Here is a 25,287-nt window from a genome sequence, read left to right on the forward strand (position 1 = left end):
ACAGTGGTGTCACAGGAGCTGTGTCACTCCCGTGCCCCCCCTGCAGCAGGAGTGGCCGTGGGGGCTGCACCAGTGGCCCAGGAGTGGCAGTGCCACGGGGTGAGTGAGCACTGCGGGATCACGGGCACAAGGATGAGGATGCAGTGGGTGCATGGGGCTGGATCCTTCCCTTCTCCACTCTGGGCTTGGTGCTGAATTAACGGAGGCACGGAGGGGCTGAGTCCCTGCCTTAGGGGCTGGCAGCCGGGCCTGGCTCTGCTCTGCACATCAGACAGAGCCCGGGGCTGTGCTGGGCCTCATCCCATCAATCCCTGATGCAGAGGAAGGAGCTGCTCTGCCAGCACAAATGGTGCTTCTCTTGCACAGGAGCAGGATTTTGGGGGCAGCTTTGTCCCACTGTGCCACACCAATGCTGGAGGTGTGACCCCAGAGCTCCTGGCTGGAAAGGCAGGGAAGCAAAGGGGAGCTGGTGACACCCCTGGGCAGCTCTCCAGGGGGACACAATCCCTCCCACCCCCGGAGGTGGCTGAGACTGAGCATTCCCTCCTCATCCTCACTCACCCGCAGGCCAGGGCTGGTTTTTCACTGCCTTTATTGGACTTCAAAGAGGTTTTTTGTATTTTTTCCCCCTTTCTGGGAGCAGGTGCACAGCAGGAGGGAGGCAGGGAGTGCAGGAGAGGATGAGGATGGTGTGTTGGGATATCCCAATCCCCTGATGGGCACAGGGATGAACTGACCCGGGGCTCTAAAGGCAGGAGCAGGCTGGGGTGCTGGTGTCACTGGTGGTTTTCTATCCAGCTGTGGGATTGTAATTCCTAAATTCAATGTCAGTCGTGGTTCCAGGATACCATCCAGGCTCTAGGGGTGACACTGGGCAGTTCCTCACCTCCTCCATCGCCCAACCAAAACCCTGAGCTGCTGCTTGTCCCCTGGCCTGACCGTGTGTCCCCCCTCAATCCCAAATCCCTGCTGTGAAGATCCCGGCTTGGCTGCCAGAAAGGCTCCCTGGTCCCCATGGAGAGCTGCCCTTCTCCCCTTCCCAAAAATAACTGAAACTGAGGATGCTGTGTGTCCCTCCCACTCAGCTGGAGAGGTTGGGATATTCCCTGGGCTCTTCTCAGCCTCGTTCCCAAGGGTTTAACTCCAATTCCTGAGGGTTTTGCACCATTTCCCCAGCTTGGCCAGGCCCAGGGGACCGGTGCGTGTTGGAAAGGGGTGGAAATCCTGAAAAGGTTTTCATCCTCCTTAGTCTTTTACCCCCTCTTGAGCATCCCTGTGGTGCCCTCTGGTGCCTCTCCCAAACAAAGCCCATAAAAAGCATAAAAAGCTGCGTTGTGGGGTTCACCCAGCCAAAAAAGATCCAGTCACTTTCCCCCAAACTAAGTAAGTCCCCCTTCTCCCAAACCCGGAATTTCTGCAGCCAGCTCCCTGTGGAGATTTGGGATGGGGAAGCTCTGCCGACAGCCCTGGCAGCTCCCCGGGCCCTCTGCCGATGGGAATCGGGTGCTGTGGGGTTCTGGAGCGGGATTTGGGGGGCTCTGAAGCACGTGGGGGTTACTTAATGCACAAGCTGGGGCTGGGAGCAGGCCGTGTGTCCCGGGGCGTCCTGGGGAGGCTGCGGGGCGCTCGGGGCAGGTTCCAAGGCAGGGCTGGGGAGCAAAGGGGGGCCGTGGCCCAGCCCGGCGGCCACTAAAACCAGCAGGGCATCCACATGAAGGAGCCCAGGGCGGCGCCGGTGGCGGCCCCGGCCAGCAGCCCCAGCGCCATCTGGTCCCCGGAGACGCGGTAGGGATCCTCGCGCACGATGACGTGGGTGACGCCGGGAGCTGCCAGGGAAAACGGGCTGTCGGCGGGGGGATGGCCTTGGCCACCCGCCCCCCCGGGGCCACCGGGCCACCCACCTCCGTACTGGTGGCCGTAGTGGCCGGAGCTGATGTAGGCGGCCTGGTGGGAGTCCAGGGGCACCGTCTGGTAGTAGTCGTCGTCGTAGGGGTCGTACACGTGCACCTGCGAGGGCGAGGCTGGGGTCAGGCTGCCCCGGGGGGACAGGGCCCTTGGGGGGGATCCCAGCGGGACCAAGGGCTGGGGACAGCCTGTGCTCAGGCCACGCTGACTCTGCCCCTTCCTTGTCGCTGTAACAGTGTCCCTGCCACCTTAACAGTGTCCCTGCCACCTTAACAGTGTCCCTGCCACTTCAACAGTGTCCCTGTTACCTTAACAGTGTCCCTGCCGCCTTAACAGTGTCCCTGTTACCTTAACAGTGTCCCTGACACTTCAACAGTGTCCCTGCCACTTCAACAGTGTCCCTGTTACCTTAACAGTGTCCCTGCCACCTTAATGGTGTCCCTGCCACCTTAACTCTGCTCCCATTCCCTTCACCTGTTCCTGTCACCTCAACTGTGCCCCTGTCACCTTAACCGTGTCCCTATAACCTTAACATTGTCCTTGTCATTTTACCCATGTCTCTGTTGTCTTAGCTGTGTCCCTGTCACCTCAACTCTGCTCCTACTGCCTCTCACTGTCCCTGTCACCTTAACTGTGTGTCCTTGTCACCTTAACTGCATCCCACCCCAGCAACTCTGCCCCCTTAATGGTGCTCCTGTCACCTTAACAGTGTCCTTACCTGTGTCCCCATAACCCCGTGTCCCTGCCACCTTAACTTTCCCCCTGTCACCCTCCACCAGTGCACAGGGTCCCCGTGGCTCTGTCACCTGCCATCAGTGGTGGCATCCAGCCCCTCCCCACCTTCTTCCCTGTGCCCTGAGGCTGCACTGTGGCTGTTGGGGAGCCCCCCCAAGCTCAGGGTTGGGGTAACCTCTCCCTGCCCACATCCTGAATCCCAAATCCCCTGCAGGATGTCCCTGCTCAGGGGACAAAGCCTCACCGGGGTGGATTTAGCCTCCAGCACGGCCATCTTCCAAGCACTGCAAACAGAACAGAGGTACTCAGTTTTGGTGGGAATTGTCCCCTTCCTCCCCATGGGGACCTGGATGTGGCACTATTCTTTAATTCACTGTTAAAGGAGTGCTGGGCCAACAGCTGGGATTGGGAATGTGCTGGGAGGTACCTGACACCACAGGGATGGGCACAGGACAGTCCCTGGGAATGACCCTGGCTAAAACAAGGGCAGGCAGGAAAACTACACCTAAATTTACGGGGAAGAGCACGTAATGGATGAATTTCCATTCAGCTGAGGTCAAGCTCAGCTGATGAAGTTCTGCTTGGCCACAGCATGTTTCCCTCCATCCAAGTTCAGCTGAACGTTTGCCACTGCTAATTTTTAAAATTCTTATTCCAAAAAAATCAATTTTTATAATGTTTTAAAATTTAATTTAGAAATTTTTTAAAAAATAAATAGAAGTGGAACAGTGCTAAAAAGGGCAGTTTGCCTCAAGGCAGTGAGGGCTTCACGTTCACTGTCTGTTTATTTCCAAATAATGATGGAAACCCTTCTCCTCAGTCAGGCCAAGAGAGGATTTCTTATCCACGAGGAAAGTCCCCCATCAGGAGACGGACTGCTCAAAACCAACTGCTTTTGGCCCCAGATTATTCAGTGAGAGCCCCAAATCTCCTTCTGCACCTTCGGCCCTGCAAGTGTGTTTGGGAACAGGGGCTGGGGGCAGCTTTAGCCGAGGGTGGGATATGGTGGGAGCAGGACAGGGCTCTCCTGCAGCCCGGGCCCTTTCCAGGCTGGGATAATTGGCATGGAAAAGTCGCTTACACGGCGTCGTCCTCGCTCTCGGCACACAGCGTGGTCTTGGAGCCGTCCCGCAGCACCACGGTCAGCAGGCAGTCCCGGCTCCTCCCCTCGGGCGGCTGCACGTCTGCCGAGGGAAGGGATGGGGTGGGATCCAGCCTCAGCCAAGGAGATGTCCCACAGACCCTCCCCAGGCTCCACAATTCCTCCTGGCACGAGAGCTGGTGGGTTTAGTTTTGGCTCCGTCTCCATGTGGAGGATGCAGTCAGGCTCTCTCACAGGTTAAAAGCCAGCACAAGGAATGAGCTGATGGTCAGAAACCTCTACCCCCATGGCAGAAAGAACATGGAACAGCAGCAAACTGCCAAAAATCTGCTCGAGGCTGCCTTTGCTTTGAACTTGCCGGAGCGCACCCAAATTTTGTAGGAACGGGAGATGCTCATTGCTGGAGTGGGATCGTGAGCTCCAGCAAGAGCAAAATCTTAAATCCCTGAGGCTCATGTGTCTTCCCCATTGAAGCTTGGCAGGACCCTGTGGTGAGCACAGAGCTGTGGGATTGTGCTCCCACGGCCGCTCCCAGCCCGAGAAAGGCGCTTTGTGCGGCGGCGTGGGCTGCGGGGCCCCGCCAAGCTGCTGCTTTGTTCCCCTTGTTTGTGCGAGACGTGAGCGATGAGTCAGGGCCGTGGGATCCTGTTTGTTACAAGCACAAACCAGGAGGAGAGTTCCTCCTTCCTCCCTTGCTCCTTCCTTCCCTCCTTCCCCGGGAAAAGCAATGGCAGAGACCATCCAGCGTCTCCTGGCTGGGAGCGAGGAGGGGTGAACGGGGCAGCCTGGGGCTATTAATGGGTTCTTTTGGGGGTCTGCAGGATGTGCACAGGTGGAGCCTCGTTTAAGAGGGGTGCAACGAGGATGGGTTTGGGAATGCAGGGCTCGGGAGCAGGGGCTGGGCTCACCTTTGCACTCGCGGCCGATCCGCACGTCCCGGCAGCTGTACTTGATGTGGATCCGGCCGTCCATGTCCCGCTGCGTCTCGTCGTGGTAGTAAACCAGGCTGCCATCCAGGTAGAGCACGAACCAGTTCCTCTTCCAGCGGCGCAGGATGGAGCCTGGTGGGACAGGGAGCAGGTGCAGGAGCCCAGCGAGGCCGGTGGGACGCGGCCAGCGCGCTCACAGCCTCATCCCCCAAACTTGGATCCCTCCTGTGATCCCTCCATCCCACAGGACACCTGTGCCTGGCACGAGCATGCGGGGCAGTGTGAGCAGGTGGATGTCAGTGGGAAAAGGCTGCCAAAAAAGCCATCAGGCCACTGGGTGCTGCCCTGCCGAGGCGCGGGAGCGGATCCAGCCCCGGACATGGAGCCGTGTGTGTTTTCATGGCAGGCAGCCCCTCTCTCCGCTGACGTAAATCCACGAGCGGCTGAGCCACAATCTCCCTGCTGCCGTGGATCACCCGCACAGGTTGGGGCTCCATGTGTCCCCCACACCCCACCTCTTCCCTGCAACCCTCTCCAGGTGTTTTTGGGGGGCTCCCAACCCGGAAAGCTCAAGGGTGGCACTTACTCTGGCGCCAAAGCCAACCGCTCTTCACCAGCGCCATGGCTGCCGCGGGCTTGGCCGGATCTGCTGGGATGGGAACAATAACGGAGTTAGAAGAGCAGCTCCTGCCTCACTCCGGCTCTGCCCATGGCTCCCACCTCCCCACAGCCTCCGGGGATGGGGATTCACCCTTGCTGCTCCTGGTATTTCTGGGGGATGAGCTCAGCGCCCGGGTTAATCGGGGGATTTCGTCATCTGGGAAGCGAAGGAGGCACTCGGGCCACCTTTCCTCCTGCCTTTAATCTCATTGGGATTTAGGGATTATCGGCCCGTGGAGGTAAGTGCAGAAATCCGGGCCGTGTATGAAAACAGGCAGTGCCTCCCCACAGCCCCAGTAACTTTCCATGCTAAGCGACACCTACACTTGTTTATTTTCCCTGCCTGGATGGAAATTAGTCCTTAATAAGGCCATGAAGTCATCGCTCCCCAGGTCCCCGAGCAGAGCCAGCACCCCAGGGACAGGCAGGAGCAGTTCCCCAGCCATATCCCCAATATCCACCAGGAATCCCAGCTCGCAGTGATGGCAACTCAGATCTCCCACCGGCTCCGGGGGCACGGCAAGGCACAAACACCCCCCCAGCACCTCTGTGCCTGCGTTACCGAGTGCCCGAACCCCCGAGCATCCAGGTCCCCGTGGGGTTTGCAGCCCTGGTCCCACCACCCGCACTGCCACATCCCCGGGAAATCCCAGCCCGTGGATACCCCCATCCCCTGGCACCCCCAGGTACCCCCACCCCTCTGCACTCACACCCCTGTGCCACCCCATCCCCCTGCGCTCACACACATCTGCTGCCCTCACCCCACATCCCTGACATCCCCCCAAATTTCGCTCCGCACCCAAATTTCGCGGCAGCCCGTTCGTGCCCGCTGTGAGAAGCGGCCCCCCCGCCCCGCGGTGTCCGTGCCCGCTGCCCCGGCCCCGGAGCCGCCCCGCGCGTCCCTCACCGGGCGGAGGCGGCGGTGCCGCTGCGGGATGCGCCGCGCTCCGCTCCCGCCGCCCGGCTCTGCCGCCCGCGCGGCTCGCCGGGAGCTGTAGTCCGGCACCGCGTCCCCGAGCGCTGCCCGCCGGGAAAACCCCGCTTTCCCGACATTTAGCCCCAAAAAAAGCCCTGGGCACGGGGAGCGACGCCTGGGGTTTTCCTGAGAATGGCGCTGAGGAGGTGTTTGATGCCGAAATAAACCGGGGAAACGCAAGTTTTAAGCACCAAAGTGCTCGTCTGAAATAAATTTCCGAGTGGAGCGAGCAACCCTCTGGGTCAAAATCAAGGCTTCTGTTGTCCTGGCTTCTGCTGGAATTAGAACCGTCCCGGGCTCTGGGACATGAGGTTGGATTATTTGGGAAGTCAGGACACAAGTCAAGTGACAGCTGAGGCTGTTTATAAAACCATTTAATAAAAGATGTTTATTGAGCACATGGCAGCACTGTATTTATTTATTTATTTATATATATATATATATTATTTTTTCTATTCCAGCAGGTTTTTCAATGTGAAGCCCTTTCCCCTCCTCTCCCTCCAGCGCTGGCGTTAATTCTTTTTTTAGAAGGAATTAAATTAATCCAGCAGCCTGCTGGATGATCCCAAAGGAGTTAAATGGGAATCACCCCCTCAGCCAGCCCACACTCACAGCCTTGTGAGTCCCCTGTGCTGGCTGTGGGGCTGCAGAACATCCTGGTGCTGCTGAGTATTCCCAAAATCAGGGAAATTGTTGGGAAATCCGGCTGGGCTAGAGACTTTGTCCTGCCGTGAGTCCGGAAAAAAGTTCCCTTAGGAAGGGGTTTGGGCTGAAATCTGGATTTATCCTGATTTATCCAGTGGATTGGGCTGCCTCTCCATACAGATATTAATTAGAATTAATTGGTGTCAAAACTTTTCCATTGTGGTTTTCCTCTTGGGAAGGAAACGGTGCCGGTGTGGGATTTGGGGGGCTTGGTCCATTTTTTTTTTTTTGTAAACTAGGGTGGGGTTTTTAAAATGTTAAATAGGATAAATTTGAGGCATGCTGGGTGGAAATGGCGACCCAAAGAGCCAGGAAATTATCTCCAGCCAGCGAAAGGAGAGGATGCCATGTGGGAATACACTCTCAGAAGAGCCAGATCCTGGATTTCCCCCCCATTTTCCATAGGAGTTGGGGGTTGTTCAATAAAATCCATGAACTTGGATGCCTCTGGTTTGTTTTCCCTCCTGCAGTGGCTCGTGCTTGCTGCTGGGGATCTCCCCCATCCCAGCGGCAGCCTTGCGTTTTAGGAATTTCCAGAACTCTTGCCACCTCTCAGGAAATCCCTGCCTTCCACAGGGGGTCTCCCCAGATTCCAGGAGCCGTGGAGACGGCAGCTCTGGGGGTTCGGAGCTGGACCTGGGACAGCGTTTGCTGTTCCTGCCATCGCCGCTCTGGGACGGGGTACACCCCGGCTCACACACCCCCAAATCCCTCCGGAGCCTCCTTCTCCAGGAGCGGAGCGCGTCCCGTTGGTGCCGCTGGGATCCTGCGGGAGAAATGCACAAGGAGAGGGATGGCACACATCCTGCGGCACGCGTGCCATCCCTCCGCACCCGTCCCAGGGCTGGCAAACAGAGCGCCGCTGCCCCGTCCCCATTCCCCGATTCCCAGGGCAGATCCGCACCCGAGGAGCGGCAGGGGCAGCGCTCCGTGAGGGCGGCGGGCAAGGCCGGGCCCCGCGGCTCCCCGCTCCCCTCCCGCTACCGGCCCGCGGCTCTGCGTCCGCCAGGCGACCCGGGAAGGGTCTCCCGGAGCCGGGATCAGCTCGCGGATGGCCGTGGAGCCCCACCTGGCACATCCCGGTGGGATTCCCGTAGCGGCCTTCTGCCGCCCATCGGCCTTCGCGGACTACAGCGCCCGTCATGCCTCGCTGAACTACAACTCCCGCCATGCCGGGCGGCTCTATCCCTGCCGTACTACACCTCCCAGCACGCCCCGCGCCCGTCCGGGCCCTGTCGCCTTATGTCCTTCCCCCGCCTGCAGCGCGGACTACACTACCCATGACTCCTCGCGCGGGGCGGCCAGCGGCGAGCCGCGGCGGCAGAGCGCGGAGCACGCCGGGAGCTGTAGTCCCCGCAGCGGCGGCGACTGTAACGGTCCCGCTGGTGGTACTGCCCCCCCCTACCCCCCCCATTCCCGGCTGGCGGCTGCGGGAGCAGCGGGAAGAGGAGGAGGAGGAGGAGGAGGAGAGGGAGAGCTGCTGCACCGGCACAGGGGCCGCCGCCGCCCGAGCAGCCGCAGGTAAGGCGAGGGGAAGGGAAGGGGGGACACCCCCGGGTGACAGCGGCGGGGGCACGGCGGTGATGGAGGGGGGCGCAGGGGCAGCATCCCCAGCCCGGGCGGCGAGCGGAGCCCTGGGGCGGGGGGATCCCGGCAGAGCCCGTGTCCCCCCGGTCGCAGAGCCCGCCGGGTGTCCCCGTCCATCCCCCCGGTCCCCGCAGCGGGCTGTGCCCCCCTGCCTGCTGCCCCCCAAAAGCCGCTGTCCCCCCCGGCAGGGGCCGTGTCCCCTCCGGGGCTGCGTGCCCGCTCCAGGCTCAGCCCGGTCCGTGGGGCAGGGATGGGCTGCCCGGGCTGGGGGTGCCCCGGGCTGGGCGAAGCCCGGGATGTCCCGCGGGCCCCGAGCGGCGCCGCCGGGGACACGGAGCGGCCCGCGGCAACTCCGGCCGGGCTGAGGCAGCGGGCTGCCCTCGGCTGCGGCTCCGGCCCTTCTGGAACGGGGGTAAAACGGGATAAAACGGGCATAAAATGGTTAAAGGCTGCGCGGAGCGGGGGGATGCCGGCGCGCAGCATCCACAGGAATGAAAGCGGGGACGTCCAGGTCGGGAAATGCAAGGCGGTGTTGAGATTTTTCTGCCTGGATAAAATGACTGTTCCGGTCGGGTTTTTTTTTTTTTTTTATGAAAATGTGGATTATTTCTTCCTCCCCCCCGCCGCCCCCTTTTCTTTCCCTCCCCCCTCTTTTTTAAATGTCTCTTTAATGCTCTGTTGTTGGCTTTGTGGCGTTCAGGGCAGCGAAGTCCATCGCTATATTGTGGGGGGAATAAAGCCAAAAAGGAGCTTGGTTTCAGTCCTTTATAGAAAGCAGGGGAGCCTGGAAGTATGGAAATGAAATAAATATTCATTAGCAGAAAGAGGTTTTGCAGCGGCTTGCGTTCTGGGGGCGTTTTTTGCCCCCCACTGCACATGGTGATGGGGTTTTGGGTTATGGTTTGTATCTCCACAGGCTGAATTTTATTTATTTGGTGCTCATTATTGTCAAGTGCAGAAAAATGAGCAGGTTGAGGGTATTTTTTTCCCCCTCTCCTGGACAAAGACATGTTGTGCTAAGCAGAAAGAAACCCCAGAAAGATTCTATTTCTGTTTTAATCAGAATATGATTTAAGATGCAGTGGTGTGTTTATTTTTGCTGTTAAATACTGATGGAGGAAGTCAGAGCTTTTTTTTTTTGGTGTGTGTGTGTGGTTTTTTTTAAGGAATGTGAATGATGGAAACATCTTTAGGGAAACATTTTGCTGGACTTGATTGCATCAACTGCATTATTTCATAAAATGTGAGCTGTGAAGTGGATGTTGATTAGAACTCAAATTGAGGAGCGATGTTGAGCAATGTAAAGAAAAAGGAAATTAGTATGAAGAGGCCAAATGCTTATTTTCTTTTTTTTTTTTTTCCTTCAGTTCTTTCTGATTCTGAATTTTAACTGTTTCGTGGATTCTCCTGACCCTTATGGTTGAGTCTCTTTGAAAAAAAACCAAACCCAAACAACAACTCTGATCTGTGTGTTTATTCCTGTTATGCATACCCAGTCATTAAAAGGACTGATATCAACCAGCATTGTGTATTTTGCATTAAATTTGTGTTCCATCTGACTAACTTGTGTTCTGTAAGTTGCAAATACCAACTTACCCTGCTATGCATCCCAACATTTTATTTACCAAAGCAAATGTTGACGGTTTTTGGGAGGAATTTTTCTGTCCCAAATCCCGTGCTTTATTTTAGGGAAGGTGGGATAAGTGTTACTGTCCAAACCTAGGGGGTTTGGGCTATATTCTTCAGCTGATTAAAATTCCGGGCTGTCAGCAAAGCCACACTTTTTTTTTTGGGCAGGTAGATATATATCCTCTGGAACAAAGGGACTGGAAGCAAAATTCGTTTGGAGTTTGTTCTGAAAATATCCCTTGGAGCGAGAAACCTGAATTGCACAAAGATTTATGCGGAATAACCGGGATACAGTAATTTAGGGAGAACTTTCTGCTCTTGCTGGATACTCAGACTCCGTGGCCAGCCTGCACTGCAGTAGGTGAACAACCCAGGGCGTGTAAAATCTTCTGAATGAAGGGAAGTTTCCCTGGTCCAGGGGTTCCCAGGGACAGCAGGGAAGAGCAGGGCAGCATTTCGGGGGAGAGCGGGAAGGCTTGGGAGCAGCACTGCTGAGAAAGGCCTTCAGTACCTGCTCTGGAGATAATTGCAGCGGTAATTGGATGGGGCTGGGTTGGATTTGTGCTCTGCTCCGCTCGGGGCAGCGAGGGCTGTGGGATGATCCAGGGCACTGCCTGCCTTGGGAGCTTCTCCAGGGCTCTGCCTGCCAGGGAGGTGGGATGCTGGCCGCGGGGATGTCACCTGCTGGCAGAGCTGTGGCCAGAATTCCCTCTGGCTCAGGGTCCAGGTGTGCTTGGCACTCCAGGCCTTGCTCCTCAGCTCCTCGCAGGGAGCCCTGCCTGCTCCCAGCAGCGTTCCCAGGGGCTGTCAGGAGGGAAGCAGGGCTTTGCTGTGTCCCTCTGTGAGCTCTCTCCTCCCTCCAGGAGCTCCATTTGTCTCCCAGCCCTGCCTTTGGGGCTGATGGGATCTGCAGAGGCCCCCGGTTTCCCTTTCCGCAGCACAAGTGCTCCGTGTACTTTCTGTTTCCTCTGCAATTCCCAAAGTCTCTCCTTGTGCCGGGCCATTCCTCTCCCTGTTCCTGTCCCCACTGAGCCCCCTCCTGCCTGTGCCCTGATCTTCCTCACCAGCTGGGCTCAGCTTTGCGGCTTAAAAATCCCTCATTTCTCACCTTCAGTCCGTAGGAATATCCCATCCAGAATGACTGACTAGGAAACAGCTCCTGGCGTGCTCTGTAGTATTTTCTTTTTGCTGGTTCCAAATTCCAGTCCCTCGGTCCCTCTGGATGCTGCTGGATTCTCGTGCCGTGCATCCCTTCAGTGAACAGATGAAGATTTCTGTTTCAGTGACAAATAAAATCCACTGGTCTGCTTTTTTACCTGTTGATGGTCTTTTAAGTCTCTGAATTTAAAAATACTGATTCTTAATCTGTGGCTATTTAAAAGAGGGAAAAATTTTTTAGGAATTATTTCCATGTGACTCAAATACCAGTTGGACAGACACAGTTCTCCAGAGCTGTTTAAATTGTGTCACCTTCTTGTTCCTTCCACTCAACTGGATCACTTTGTTCCTACTTTTGTGTCAAAAACACTGATATCCCTAAATACCAGGGAAGAATGTCAGTGGCAGGGCTGTGTTTATTTATGCACATTCATAGAATCCCAGAAGGATTGGGGTTGGGAGGGACCTTAAATCCCACCCAGTGCCACCCCTGCCATGGCAGGGACACCTTCCCCTGTCCCAGGCTGCTCCAAGCCCCATCCAGCCTGGCCTTGGACATTCCAGGATCCAGGGGCAGCCACAGCTGCTCTGGGCACCCTGTGCCAGGGCCTGCCCACCCTCACAGCCAGGGGGAACTTTTTCCCAGTAAAATTTGTGTAAACCTGATTTTTGGAGAAAGTCAGGATGTGATTGCACTTCCTACCTGTCCACCTGGGCAGAGAGAGAGTAAAATCAATGTAAAATCAATGCAGAAACATGCCCATGATCTATATTTCATGTCATGCTCTGCTTTAACAGTGCTTTGTTGGGTGGATAATCTTGAGGTGGGGTTTTATATTTGTTTTTTAGCTTGAATGGGAAGCAACAGTCGGGAATTGCTAGGATTTTCTTTTGCTGGGGACAGGTGTGCCATGGGCATCTGAAGCAGGAATCCCAGACCTGTAATTAGGATCCCAGGCAGCAAAGATCCAGCTTTTAAGGCATATCCAGCATTTGCAGATCTGAAATTTGTGGGAGCTCTTTATTTTTAAGAACCACATAGGGAAGGAGCTTCTGTTGATGATGACGGAGCCTCACAGATTTTTTAGAGTGTGAGTGGGACTTGGATAATTTTTCCAGAGCTCCTCTGGGTTGTGTTTACTATGGATGTGCAGAAAACCCTGAGCACTGCACAGGAATTTCAAGTGACTGTGCTTTCTGGGAGGAAAAAAAATGTGGGCCTGCTGATGCTCCCCAGCAAACCATTTAGGAGATTATCATCACAGGATTTATAAAAGCTGGAAAAAAAAAAAAAACCAAAAAACATTCCCCTCCTCTGGTTTGTATTTGTTTGTGGTTTACCCTGTCTCCCCTTCCTCTCCTTGGCTGAAAGGGTCACGTGGAAAACTGGAGAGTGGAGAAATGAGAAGTCAGAGCAGAAAAGTGGGGTTTGTCGTGGCCCTGGTGACTTTCTCCATAGGAAGGCTGAAGCTGAAGTGTGTTTGTAGGCTGATGGTTTTTGCCCTCCTTGTCTCAGCAAGGGTTAGAGATTTGGGAGGATTATTGGAGACAAGCTTAGAGTATTTTATGAGAGGAAAAGTACTAAACTGGCAAAAAAAAGAAAAAAAAAGGAAGAATAGATGCCATCATGCCTGCTAGGCATGTCTAATTCTTTGATAAAATGGATAAAGATTGCAGACTGCAGCAAAAGTTAAAATAGACCATAACATCTCGGGGTCCGCAGGGTTTTTCCTTCTAATTTGCTGTAGAGCTTAATAAAAAAGATTTGCCTCTTTTATGGCATCAATCTCTTTATCTGCCACAAATTAAAGCACAGTGCTTGAGCTTCTGCTTTCTCTGCTGCTAGATAGCAGCTCCCTAAATTTGATAACGAGTGGGTTTTACCATTCTGAGTTTGCAAAATACATCCTGAAGACTGGTGAGAAGTTCTGAGCGTGGTCTTCTTTTTCCCCATTTTCCATTCAGTTCTTTATACTTGGATTTATAGCCAATAATAACTCACTTTTTAATGGACAAGGGGATTTTTGTGGTTATTTTAAACAAGGTCCTAAGAGTCCCCACAGTCCCAAGGGCTGCTGAGGGAGTCCCCATCCAGGGAGGGATTGAAAAGCCACGTGGATGTGGCACTTGGGGACGTGGTGGCCTTGGCAGTGCTGGGGGCCCCATGATCCTTGAGGCCTTTTCCATTCTCATCAGTTCCATGATTCTGCCTTCTCCTGCTGGTTTGATGGACAGAATAAGATCATCCATTGCAGTTCCTGATGACATTTTACCCAGGACAGTTGCCATGCCTCTATGGACAGACAGGTTCTAGAGGCTTTCCCCTGCAGAAAAGTATTTTGTGTGAAGCTTGCGAGCATTTAAAATGCAATTACTTTGGAATAGGTCCCTGTATAAACATTTGGTTCTGTAGTAGTTTATTCTACAAATCATTTTCTTCAGTTTTCTGTGTATGGTGTCACTTAATGAGACTTTTAATGGCTTTTACAAAATGATGGCTTTTCACATATTTTCCAGTTTGCTCTTGACTTGACTTGCATTCACAACAGAACTTTTCAAGCCTTAAAATGCAGTGCCATAAACTGGAGAGCTGGGTTCTTTTTCTCTACCATAGCATCCAAATCCCAGCTGTTGAACTTTCTTGGATAGCTGAGTCTTTTAATATGGATTTGGGAGCTCGAGAAAATATTTCTTTGTATAAGAAATATTTAAAATTTGAGCCCTTGGAAAAGCAAACACGGCGGAACAGCCCGGGAGCATCTTGCCCACGTGGCTTTGCTTTCCAGGGAAGCTGTGCTGCTGCTGGAGCAGGTGCCAGGGACAGGGTGGGTCCCTGGGGGATTCCAGGGAGGGTGGGACATCTCCAGCAAACGTGGCAGAACTGGGCATGGGGAGAAGGAACAAGTTTTTACAGTCTGGGTGGTAAAATACAGGCACAGCTGATTGCCCAGGGAGCTGGTGGCTGCCTCATCCCTCACCCTGTCCAAGTGTCACTCCAATTAATTTCTAACTATTATTTCCAAAAGCCAGTTATTGTCTGAATGCACAGGTCCTTTGATACCCAATATTTTTTCCCTTTGGAGGGAACTCTTAATTCACTACCAAGTGTTCTTTGGTTGTGGTCCAGTCAAACTCACGGCATTGCCTGGGAAGGACAGGTTCTGTCTGAGGGGCTCTGGCTTTCCCATCTTGTTCCCTAGATTCCAGTCTGCAGTGAGCCTCTGGAATGGTTCTGGGCTCTGGATGAAGCCCAGCAGAACCCCACAGCAGCTCACTTTGCTGGTGATTTTCCACGGGTGGCTGCTTTTAGTCATCTGTCCCTCGGCCAACTCTGAGTCTGCTCAGCTGCTTTGTTGACACATCCTGTGGTAATTTTTTAACTGGGATGTCATCCTCAAAGGATTGCCTGTTACACTGCAGCACTTACCTTTATCACCGTGGATTTCCTCAGCTTTGCTTGACAAGGCCTATTTTCCATAACATTGCCTTGGCTGTCATTAATTTCACTCCCGTTCTTTTTAAGTCCAGATCCAGTCTGATTCATTTTTCCCTTATTTTGTCCAGAGCTCGTGTCTGGCAAACAGATTGGTGTTTACTTGAGTCATTTTGCCCTCTCCTGGTGCAGTTGTGTTGGAAATGTTTGTCTTCCAAATCTTCTCCTGCGTTCTGAAAAACATTGCAAATGAGCCCTTGTGGTCTCTGAAATATTGGAGGACTCCATGGTTAAACATCCTGGGCTTCTGGGGCATCATTCCATACTGGAATGCAGAGCTGGTAGAGACCTTGGGCTACCTTCCAGTCCATTCACTCCTCGAGGCAAGCTAAAGTGTCCCTAGAGCATCCTTAAAGAATGTATTTCTAATTTTTCCTTAAAGTCTTCCAGTCTCAGAGGTGCCAGCCTGCTCAGGAAGCTGGCAGTGAGCACTTAACCAATTTGGTTGAAAGCTTTTCCAGTATCTTAGATCTTTTAGGAAGCAATTCTTGGCTGCCAGGGTGGGCAGGCCCTGGCACAGGGTGCCCAGAGAAGCTGTGGCTGCCCCTGGATCCCTGGAATTTTTCCAGGCCAGGATGGATGGGGCTTGGAGCAAGCTGGGATAGTGCAGGGTGTCCCTGCCCATGGCAGGGATGGAATTGGATGATCTTTAAGGTCCCTTCCAGACCAAGCCGTGCTGGGATTCTGTGGTCTCTGAGAACTGAAGGTGCTTTGCTTTGCTGTTCAGAATAACCCATCCCCTTGTTTCTGCTGTCTCTGATCCTCCTCTAGTTTGTGTTCCTGGGCTGGCACGGTCCTTTCGTGTGTTCTTATGGATCATTTTGTATCCAAATCTCTTTATTATTCCCTCAGATTTCCTCTGTACTCTGGTGTGTTTACTTCTCTCTCTGCTCATACTTGGCACTGCGTGGCCTTGTCAGCATTGTATAAAACAAAATAATGCTGGTTTCCACATGGCACTCTTAAAACAATCTGAACTGCCATTCTTTCTTTCTTTTTTTTCTTATTTTTTTTTTTTCTTGGCAATTCCATTGACATTTGTGATCCAATATCCCCTCAGGGCTGTTTTCTCCTGCCCATCAGCCCAGCTGGGACTTCTCCACCTGTACAATGCACCCTGCCCTTACATTTGTCATTATTGGGTTTCACCAGGCTCTCTTGGTTTGACACAGTTTGGTCTTGACTCATCCATGTGGTTTCACTTTGGCTGTATGCTGTACTTGCTTTTATGTAAATTGTTAAATAATCTTTCTGGTGTCCTCCCATTGATTGTGAGGGGAGTTCAATCTCTGATTTGCCCCAGAAGCTTTTTCAAACTTCACTCTGGAGCTGTTTGCTTTTTGATCCCAAAAGCACTTTGAAACTCAGTGAGTGGATCATCTATATGCAAATTCCTTAATTTTTCCTCTGCTGCGTTGTACTTGTGGAAATCAAGCGATGCCAATTTTCATTGCAGTTGGACTCAGTGTCTTCAAGGTCTTTTCCAACCCAGATGATTCTATGAGCCTGTGATTATGTTGATATTTTGTTAAGATGATAACTAAAAAGCACAAATGTCATACAGGTTAAAATCAATTATTGAAATCAAGACATTCTGCAATCTCAATTGAATTACTAAACTGAGATATATTTAAATACGAGTCTGTTCTTTTTCTGCACTGTCAAGGCTTCCAGTCCAGTGATTTCTGCAGCTTTATTGCTTGTAACAAGGCCCAAATCAGTTACTTGGTGTTACAAATTGCCACCTCTGATTTAGGGAAGCTAATCTCTTGTAATTACTTGCTGCATGAGAGTTTCTGTGTCCCTCCTGCCCCCTCCCCAGCCCCACATGGGGTTTTTTTCCCCAGTATGGACTCACCTGCCTGTCTTGGTGCTTCCCAGAGCCTCCTTCTGGCTTCACCCCTTAAAACACAGCAAGTTTCTGCCCTGGAAATTCAGTTTTCCTGCAGTGTTGATAGCTGTCAGAGAGGTGAGCCTTCCCACCTTTTTTCTAGGAATACATTGCAGCCATCTCTTCCTTTCATATCTGAACACCACAGTACTAATAATTTTCAAGTCCAGTCACATGCTCTTATTTTTCTTTCCTGCTGGCCAGGATTTCATTTGTTCCTGCTTGTTATCCAGACTCCCTACATCCACATATAGCAACAGAATTTTTATTTTATTTTTTTTTTGTGAACGGTCTTGTCTGACTTTGTGCCTCATTTCCCCTTCTAAGTGTCCTTCTCCTGTGTTCAGCTTGTGCCTTTCCTGGATGCATCAGCAGTTTCATCTGGGAAGGTGTCTTATTAGTTGGAAAGATGCTGGCTCTGCAATTCATGGTCTCTCCCTTCCCTCCAATATTGCTCCATCACTCAAATCCAAACATTCTCTCATCACTCGTGCAGCCTTGCTCAATTCCAGGATTTTTTTGGGGCCTTCCCTCACATCTGGTACTGGATGCATCTTTTAGCTCAGGGATCCCTGTGCAAGGAGCCTGTGGATGCAGCGTGGAGCAAACAGCGTTGGCATTTGGAGGCACTGCCTTTGAGGAATTTGCAGCTTGCAGTTCCTGCCTCTCCCTGAGCTCCAGGCTCGGCAAAAGCCACTGTCCTGCTTGGAAGCAGATTCCTGCTGCTTTGGGAGGCAGCTCCTACCAGCTCCTCTCTTGGCACCCTCCAGCCAGTGGGAAGGAAAAGCCTGGCATGGCAGCGTGTGGAGACTGCCAAACCTTGACTTAGACTTTCCCCTGGAGCTCTTTTCCAGGATCCCTGAGATCTTTCCTCACCTGCTTGGCTCCAGCTGATGCAGTTGCTTCTTGTGGCCACAGTCATCAGCCAGTGTTGGTGCTCGTCTGTGGGAAGAGGAAATCAATCCATGGCAGCCAGCTATTTCTTGGAGACCATCGTGCTGATCCACAAAGCACGTTCACAGAGGCTGGATTTTCTGAGCACAGGCTGGAGAAAGCAGCAGGAAACCGTTTTTCTCCATAATCCAAGCTCGTTTTTTCCTGCCAGCACTACATACACACGTGGAGTTTAGTGTGACTTTCACTGTGGGTGTTTCCCTGGATGTCCTCGACTTTCTCCTGCTTTCCTGATGTCTTCACTGACGTTCCTGGCACTTGACTTGAGTGTTCCATCCCGTTCCCTGCAGTTTGTGTGTTTTCCCCTTCTCCTGACACAAAGCCTGACGTTCCATGTTTATGTTCAGCCCTTGGGAAGCTTTTTTCCCTCTGCTTGTGGCCAGTGTTGTGGGCTTTAACCAAATTCCACGTAACAGAATCTTCAGATTCCACGTAACAGAATCATCTTGTCTTCAGTGGAGATTTTTTTTGGGATGAATTTTCAGCCTCCTGCTGGACTTCTTAATGCCAGAAATCCCAAATCTCCAACTTTTTGTATTGTGGCTCATAATTTGCTGGTGATCCAGTGGTGGGAGACGGGCACCTGCTTCTTTCCATGCCCCAAATTTCCCTCCAGGTCCCAAACTGCACAAGCAGTGCCTCAGTTTCCCATTTGGAATAGGGCAAAAAGGGTTGGCAGTGGCTGTACTTGCAGAGACAGATAAATGAAGCCTTGGAGGATGCTGTAGTGACAAATTCCCCCCTTTCTCTGCCACATGCAGAAATCGGAAGGTTGTGCTTGGGCTCCTTTTTTGTGCCCTTTATTTAAAGTCTTAGACAGGTTTCAGAGCCAATTGATCCCTGCCACATGGAAATGTGTCCTCTGTGACATCAGGGATGTGGGGACAGGTTTGCAGCTCAGGCTGCTGCCTTTGATCTGTGCAAATCTTGATTTGAATCTTCTCTCCGTGTGAGACCTCTCTCCCCAGGACGGTGCTGGCAGTCAGGATTAGCTGGGCTTTACTTCGTTGACAATCTTGTTTTTAAATCTGAAAGGACCTCAGCAGAGTTTTCTCCTGGGGCAGGGAGGGAGCTGGTTCTGGAATATGTTTTTCTTGGTGTTATCAGGATTTTCTGGATATCAGGATAAGCCACGGGGCTTATGGATCATGGAATTTTCTTCCTGTGCCTTCACAGGCAGGTTTTACCTGATCTTTCTATGATTTTTACCTTCTTATGAATTTTTTTCCATGTTTTTTCATATTTCTTGCTTTCTGTGGGTGTTTATGTTTACCCAAATATAGAGGGAAGAGCATTGGGTAAAACAATCTCTTATTTTTTGGCTTTTGGTTTCCGCCTGCCCTCTGGAGATACCGGCAGGGTTCCAGAAACATGGAACATGGAGGGAGGAGAAAACAGGGCAATGTTTCTTTTCCTGCCTCAAGGTAGACACCAGGAGCTGTTGTACTTTTAGGGATATTGCCATTAAGTAAAGAGGGAGGGGAAAAAAACCCAGATATTAAATTTACTTGAGATGTGTTCTCAAGAAGACGCTTCATTGGCTATCAGTACTGTCTGCAAATCTTTTTATATTGAAATAACTTAATGGGAGTATCCATTTTAGAGTTACTGGGAGTATCCAGGGTCTATTCCTGGTGCAGGGAGCGGAAATCTGTTTTAATTGGAGTGGTTTTCTGGGAGTTGTGTTTCCTGCCAGAGCGGTAACAGTAGGAAGGATCAGCAGCATGAGAGGTTATAAAACCCCTAGGCATTTCACATTCCTTTCAAGTAGCTGGATACAGTAAAAAAAACCCCAAAAATTGGGCAAACAGAGACTCTGCACAGAGGATTCAGAGACTATGTTTTGAACCTTCCCAAAAAGCACCTGAATCCGTAGGGACACAGTTCCTGAGTTCCCTTCTGTGTTTGTTTTACTGAGTGGCTCATACTCAGATAAAAATCCACTGCTGCCACAAATAGCACTCGAGATTTTGGTGCTGATTATAATTAACCCTGATGGTTTCTGCCTGATTTGGTTCATTTTTGTGTTTGTAGGCAACACGCAGGAGTGCAGGAACAAACCCAATTAACACTGGGAAGTGAAGGCAGAGTGTTATCAGATAACCCAGGGAAGTTAGAGAGCTGGAAGCCTTTAAAAATAGTTTTTTTCAAGATAACTGTGTCACTCTAATTTCAGAAGAAAAATGTGTGTAGGTACATTATTTTTAAAGCCAGTTTTGTTTCCCAAAATGCCTTGAAAAATCGAGCTGATCCATTAAAATTGCTTTTCCTTCAGTGTTTCATCTTAGAGGGATTCTTCTACACAGGGATAATTTACTCCTGCTTGGCACTGGGTCAGTAATGCACATTATTAGCAAACTCTCACAATTTTGCTCTCACATGCTAAAATAAAGTGGAAAATTAAAAGATTTTGTTTCATGTCCATCATCCCAGATTATCTGAGCTTTATTTCTGAATACAGTCTTTACAGAATGGGTGAGAAGCCATTATTAGAGGTTAAAGACACCGTTGTGTTCTTATGTGGATTTTCACTTTGGGCTGCTTAGTTTCTCAAAACTTGTGTCTCTTTAAATCCATAGATCAGGCAAGTTGTGGAAATCCATTTTCCAAAGGCTGTTTATTTCAACTGACCCACTCAGGATTCTGCCCTGTCCACAATAAACCTCTTTTAAAAATGTAAGAGCACCCAGAGACAGCCAAACCCCAATGAATAAAGGGGTGCTTAAAGACTTGAACTCAGTCCTGTTAGAGCAGATCTGCTTCCTGCTTACAGCCAAGTTAATTCCAACTTAATTTTAAGTTAATAATGCCTAAATGGGTTGCCAGTTTTTGTCATCACTAGGAAATTAAATCGAGTTGACTGTGCTTAAATTACTGTTTTCAATTAAGTAGCTCAAAGGAGAGCAGCAGCACTGAGAACTCACCCTGGTCCTGCTGAAACCTCTGGGATGGATCCAGGGAAGCTCTTGTTTAAATTGTGACCTGGGAGGCATTTTATGATATTCTGATGGAGAAAATTGGCAGGATGTTAGCAAATAAATATTGTATTAATCATATTAAAAAGGGGTTATTGTGGTCAAGTGGATGGGTTTTAGAAGGGTTCCAATGATCCAGCAGTGGATGCAACAGGATTTTGGGAGACTGGAGAGGAGAAGGCTCCAGGGAGATCTTAGAGCACCTTCCAGTGCCTAAAGGGGCTCTGAGAAAGTTGTTTTATGAGCAGTGGTGCTCAAAGGGATTACAGGGCAGGTGGGTGTAAACACCAGCAGGGATGCAGCAACAAAAAAGGCAATTTAAATTCAATTTAATTTTTTTTTTAATTTTTAGGTGTGCGAGCAAGAAAATATTTAGAAGAGAGCAGATTTCATTTCTGTATTTGGTGCTTGTGACTTTCCTGAGTATGATTTCCATTTCAGCATCCTGAAATAGCTCCTGGATAAGTTGTAGGGGAACGGAAGAAACGCAAAAATAGTCTGAGGACTAGAAAAAACACACACAGAGAAGCACAGAGCTAAGTCTGGTTGGCTTATCAGAGGGAGAGTCTGACTGCAGGAGCATCCCAGAGAAAATTCCAGGCACTGAGTGCCCTCCCATGCATCCAAGGAGGTTTTAGAGGGAGAATCCTTTAAAGGTGAACTGCCTTTTGGGATGAATGGTCCAAGGAAAAGAGCACTTCCCATCGCTAAAATGGATCACTTTTTGTGTGACCACTGCATGGCATGTTTTTGTCAAGGACTAGGCTGGCTGTGGGTGACATTTAAACGAAGAAACTGAGCAGGATTTTCTTCCCAGGCAGGAAGGATTGCAGGAAGGCACCAGGCACCGTTAACCCCTGGCCGTGGCACAGGGGCTGTGTGAGGGGCTGATGGAGTTTGCTGACTGAAGCAATAGTTTTTATTTCATGGGCCAGCTTTCACATTAAAATCACCACCTTGTTCTGGTTAAACACTTCTGTGGAGGATGGCACAGTGGGAAGGGTGGGTTTGGGATACAGCTCAAAGTAACTGGAGCTGGAGACAAGCCCAAAAATGTTGTGGAGCACGTGGTGAATATGGGAATGCAATTGGATTGCTGGGAGTGAAGGTCAAAAAGATTTCTATTTATATGATAAATGTATTCCCTTATATAGAATCACAGAATTGTTAAGGTTGGAAAAGCCCTCCAAGACCATCAAATCCAACCATTCCTCACTGCCAAGGCCACCACTGCCCCTTGTCCCCAAGTGCCACATCCACACAGCTTTAAATCCCTCCAGGCATGGGGACTCACTGCCCTGGGCAGCTGTGCCATGGCTGGACAGCCCTTTCCAGGACAGAATATTCACAATATCCAATCTAAACCTCCCCTGGCTCAGCTTGGGGCTGTTTCTCTCATCCTGTCCCTGTTCTCTGGGAGCACAGCCCAATCCACCTGGCTCTGCTCTCCTGTGCAGAGCCAGAAGGTTCCCCCTGAGCCTCCTTTTCTTGGCTCTACTCTCCTGTGCAGAGCCAGAAGGTTCCCCCTGAGCCTCCTTTTCTCCCCAGCTTCCTCATTATATGGGGGAATCTCTCAAAGCTGTAAAATACCTGTGGGAGCCTGGGCTGGTTGGGAATGTGATGTTTGTCTGGTGGGTCTCCACATAGGAGCAGTTGAGGGAGGGGTTTGTGCAGTGCACCACCCCTATAATTTCTGTATGCAAACCATCTATAAACTTCCTTTCTCCCCAAATCAATCCCATCCCAAGTGTTCACCTCTGGCTACTGCATCCTGGGAAAATAACCAGAGGAAACTTTATAAAATGTTTAAGTTTTTTCAGTTTTAAGTGGATGTCAGCACCAGGTAAAACGATGCAGCAAGAATGCTCTGAGCAGCAAGACAAAGGCTCTGTTGAAATGCTCTGGCTCCAGGTGATGTCTCGTGGTACCTGGATGTCTCCAGGTGATCCCCTGTGCTCCCTGAGGCCAGGCTCCCCCGAGGGACAGCTGGGCACTGTTCATGGCATTTCCAGGAGAAGTGCCACGTGCGCTGCTCTTTGTCTGCATCTCAGGCTCATCCCTGCCAGCTCTGCCTCGCCACCAGAGCTCCTGGCCTGACTGATGTTTGAAGTGATCTAAGAATACCTCAGATGTATTGTCAGGGGGCTCAGTGCTAAATAAATTATAGGAAAGATGAGATCCTAGCAAGCGTTTGGATAACATAAGCAAGATTAATGGTTTGGAGCCTGTTTTCTGAACAGTGGGACGTGATTGATCAAAGAGAAAAAATTGTCTCTGTGGCTCCTTTGTACCAAAACTTTCAAGAGCTGAAAATGAGCAGCTGAAGTAAGAAATGCAGGGCTTAGGGAAGAACCTTGTGATGAAAAACTAGGGTGGGAGGTTATGAAAGTACAGGTTGACAGCTCTGTCCTCTTTATCAACCTTTCTCCATAGGGATCTGCTGTAGAAGATTTTGGACAGGCTGCTGTAGCCTGGATAGGTACTTTGAAATTTTTTTTACAATATTTTTTTAAAATCAAAGACTTTCATTGTGCTGTGAATAAGATTTGAGTTTCTAGAAAGCTGGTTCCTTCTGCTATCCAGGGAGAAAAGAGCTGAGGAGGTGGAAGGCTGATCTCCCTGGGAAGGTGACTGTGCCTGAGGATCTGGGGAGAAAGGCAAGGGCAGATTTTCATGTGCCTCACTCCCTGCAAATAATGTTCCTTGCAATTCCTGCTCCTGAAGTCAGAATTTAGGACTTTGTTTCCATGCTTGATTCTCACCAGAGGTAGAAGACTGTGGCTGGAATAATTCCAACTGATTCAAAATGTCACTGAAACCAATCAATGGGGAATGGGAGATAAAGCTCATCAAAGTTGCCCACTCCAGCTCCAGTGACTGCATGATTTCCCATACAGCTCTGTAAAATGGCCCTGTGTGTTTAAGGCATTGAAGGACACATGTCCACTTTACTTAGCTGAAGAAACTGAGGTACAAAACTGCTGTACTTGATGGCAATGTTGGTTTCTGCAGTTAAATTTTGCCATTCCGTTCACTGAAGCGTGTAAGGATGATATTCTGCCTTTTTCCAGTATCTTTCTTTAAAAGATGTTGCCCTGACTAATCTAACAGTGGGGATGGGCTTTCATTTAGCTCAACCCAAATAGCAGAGCTGCTATAAGAATAAACACGAATGTGCTTATTCAATATCAGTAGAGGAGATTGATTTTGTGAAAACACTGCAAGGAGAAAGGTGGTTTAAACCCATTTGTTCCATCCCCAGAATAACAATGTGTAAATTGTGATCGCTCTGGCACTCCAAGTGTCAGTTTTAATTTGAGTCTTGTATAAACCACTTGGTTGTTGAATATTGCAAAGAAATTTAACCCCCTTGGAAGAAATCAGGAAGATTCCTGCTATTGAGGTAATTAGATACAAATTTGAGTGGGGATTTTTTAAATAAAGATTAAATGATCTGTTCAACTGTTTCAGGCCCTGCTTGAGATACACACACCTGTGTCTAGCTTGTAGAGCATTTTCCTCATTAATTAAGAGCACTTTCCTTGTGTTATTACTTAATTGGGTATCACAGGGATCCTGATGAGACAATGAAATGGTCTTAATTGCAGGCAAACTAAATGCATGATACTCCACATGCTGGAGTGTTCCACGACACGACCCCAGCTTGTCATCGTGTGCTGATGGCCACGCTGCCTGCTCGGGGCACAGGGAGCCCTCCTGGAATTAATTCAGCGTGAGCCACTCAGCCAGGCTGGGCAGGGAACGGCTGGGGAGCAGCCCTGGGGACAAGGATTTGGGCTGCTGAGGGAGGAAGAGCTGGGCATGCCCTGCCCATGTGCACTGGCACCTGGAAACCTCCATGCCTGGGCTGAGCGGGATTCTGTCCCTGAGCCCAGGTGAGATGTCACCTGCAAAGCTGCTGGAAAGATCCAGAGGATGCCGTGGGGATGCTCTGGGGGCTGGAACCAGGCTGGGAGAGCTGGGGGTGCTCACCTGGAGAGGAGAAGGCTCCAGGGAGAGCTCAGAGCCCTTGCAGGGCCTGAAGGGGCTCCAGGAGAGCTGGAGAGGGACTGGGGACAAGGATGGAGGGACAGGACACAGGGAATGGCTTCCCAGAGGGCAGGGATGGATGGGAGATTAGGAAGGAATTCTTCCCTGAGGGCATGCTGAGTCCCTGGCACAGTGCCCAGAGCAGCTGTGGCTGCCCCTGGATCCCTGGCAGTGCCCAAGGCCAGGCTGGACAGGGCTTGGGACAACCTGACCTGGTGGAAGGTGTCCCTGCCATGGCAGGGCTTGGAGCTGGGTGATCTTTAAGGTCCCTTCCCACCCAAGCCATTCTGGGACTGTATAAATTAAGCACTTTCCCATTGTCAGTTTCCCCCACTTAGATTTAGGAAGTTTTGACAACATTCAGTTTGGAACCACCTAAACACTCTTGGCTGTTTACGTTTCCCAGGGATGTATCCTCTTTCCCAGGGTTCTGTCCCCTTTCCCAGGGTTCTGTCCCCTTTCCCAGGGATGTCTGTTTCCCTGCAGCTTCAAACTGATAATTACAAAGGTAAACGGCCATGTTGAACTTTCAAAAATA

At 50.9% G+C, this 25,287-nt stretch overlaps 2 protein-coding genes across 5 annotated transcripts in view; one reads left to right on the plus strand and one right to left on the minus strand.

The window, feature by feature from the left end:
* Nucleotides 1-578: 578 nt before the first annotated feature.
* On the minus strand, nucleotides 579-6,576 carry PLEKHB1 (pleckstrin homology domain containing B1). Of its 4 annotated transcripts, none has more exons than XM_041460434.1 (7): nucleotides 6,239-6,576; nucleotides 5,258-5,320; nucleotides 4,651-4,803; nucleotides 3,722-3,824; nucleotides 2,885-2,924; nucleotides 1,902-2,007; nucleotides 579-1,826 (listed from the first exon to the last, which is right to left on the minus strand). In XM_041460434.1, exons 2-7 carry the CDS (start codon nucleotides 5,292-5,294, stop codon nucleotides 1,690-1,692), a joined length of 576 nt encoding a protein of 191 aa, XP_041316368.1. In that variant the 5' UTR covers nucleotides 5,295-5,320; nucleotides 6,239-6,576; the 3' UTR covers nucleotides 579-1,689. The 4 variants fall into 4 exon arrangements, with proteins under 4 accessions (XP_041316368.1, XP_041316365.1, XP_041316364.1 ...); XM_041460431.1 differs by having other exon boundaries at nucleotides 5,258-5,317; nucleotides 6,239-6,575; XM_041460430.1 differs by having other exon boundaries at nucleotides 5,258-5,317; nucleotides 6,131-6,256.
* Nucleotides 6,577-8,416: 1,840 nt separating this feature from the next.
* Nucleotides 8,417-25,287, plus strand: part of FAM168A (family with sequence similarity 168 member A) — a 128,438-nt gene continuing 111,567 nt past the window's right edge. Inside the window, exon 1 of the mRNA XM_041460428.1 lies at nucleotides 8,417-8,533. The gene's annotated coding sequence lies outside the window, so the exon portion shown is untranslated. The remainder of the gene's footprint in view (nucleotides 8,534-25,287) is intronic.

The sequence above is a fragment of the Pyrgilauda ruficollis genome, unplaced genomic scaffold (genome assembly GCF_017590135.1).
Source record: "Pyrgilauda ruficollis isolate IOZ18807 unplaced genomic scaffold, ASM1759013v1 scaffold143, whole genome shotgun sequence".
Lineage (NCBI taxonomy): Eukaryota > Metazoa > Chordata > Aves > Passeriformes > Passeridae > Pyrgilauda > Pyrgilauda ruficollis.

What these genes read in the sequence shown, in the direction of transcription:
- PLEKHB1 (XM_041460434.1), bottom strand. Translation starts at nt 5,294, where the DNA reads ATGGCGCTGGTGAAGAGCGGTTGGCTTTGGCGCCAGA. An exon ending in GATCGGCCGCGAGTGCAAAG is followed by an intron (nt 3,825 to 4,650) that starts GTGAGCCCAGCC and finishes TTCCCTCGGCAG; the next exon opens with ACGTGCAGCCGCCCGAGGGG. An exon ending in GAGAGCGAGGACGACGCCGT is followed by an intron (nt 2,925 to 3,721) that starts GTAAGCGACTTT and finishes TTCTGTTTGCAG; the next exon opens with TGCTTGGAAGATGGCCGTGC.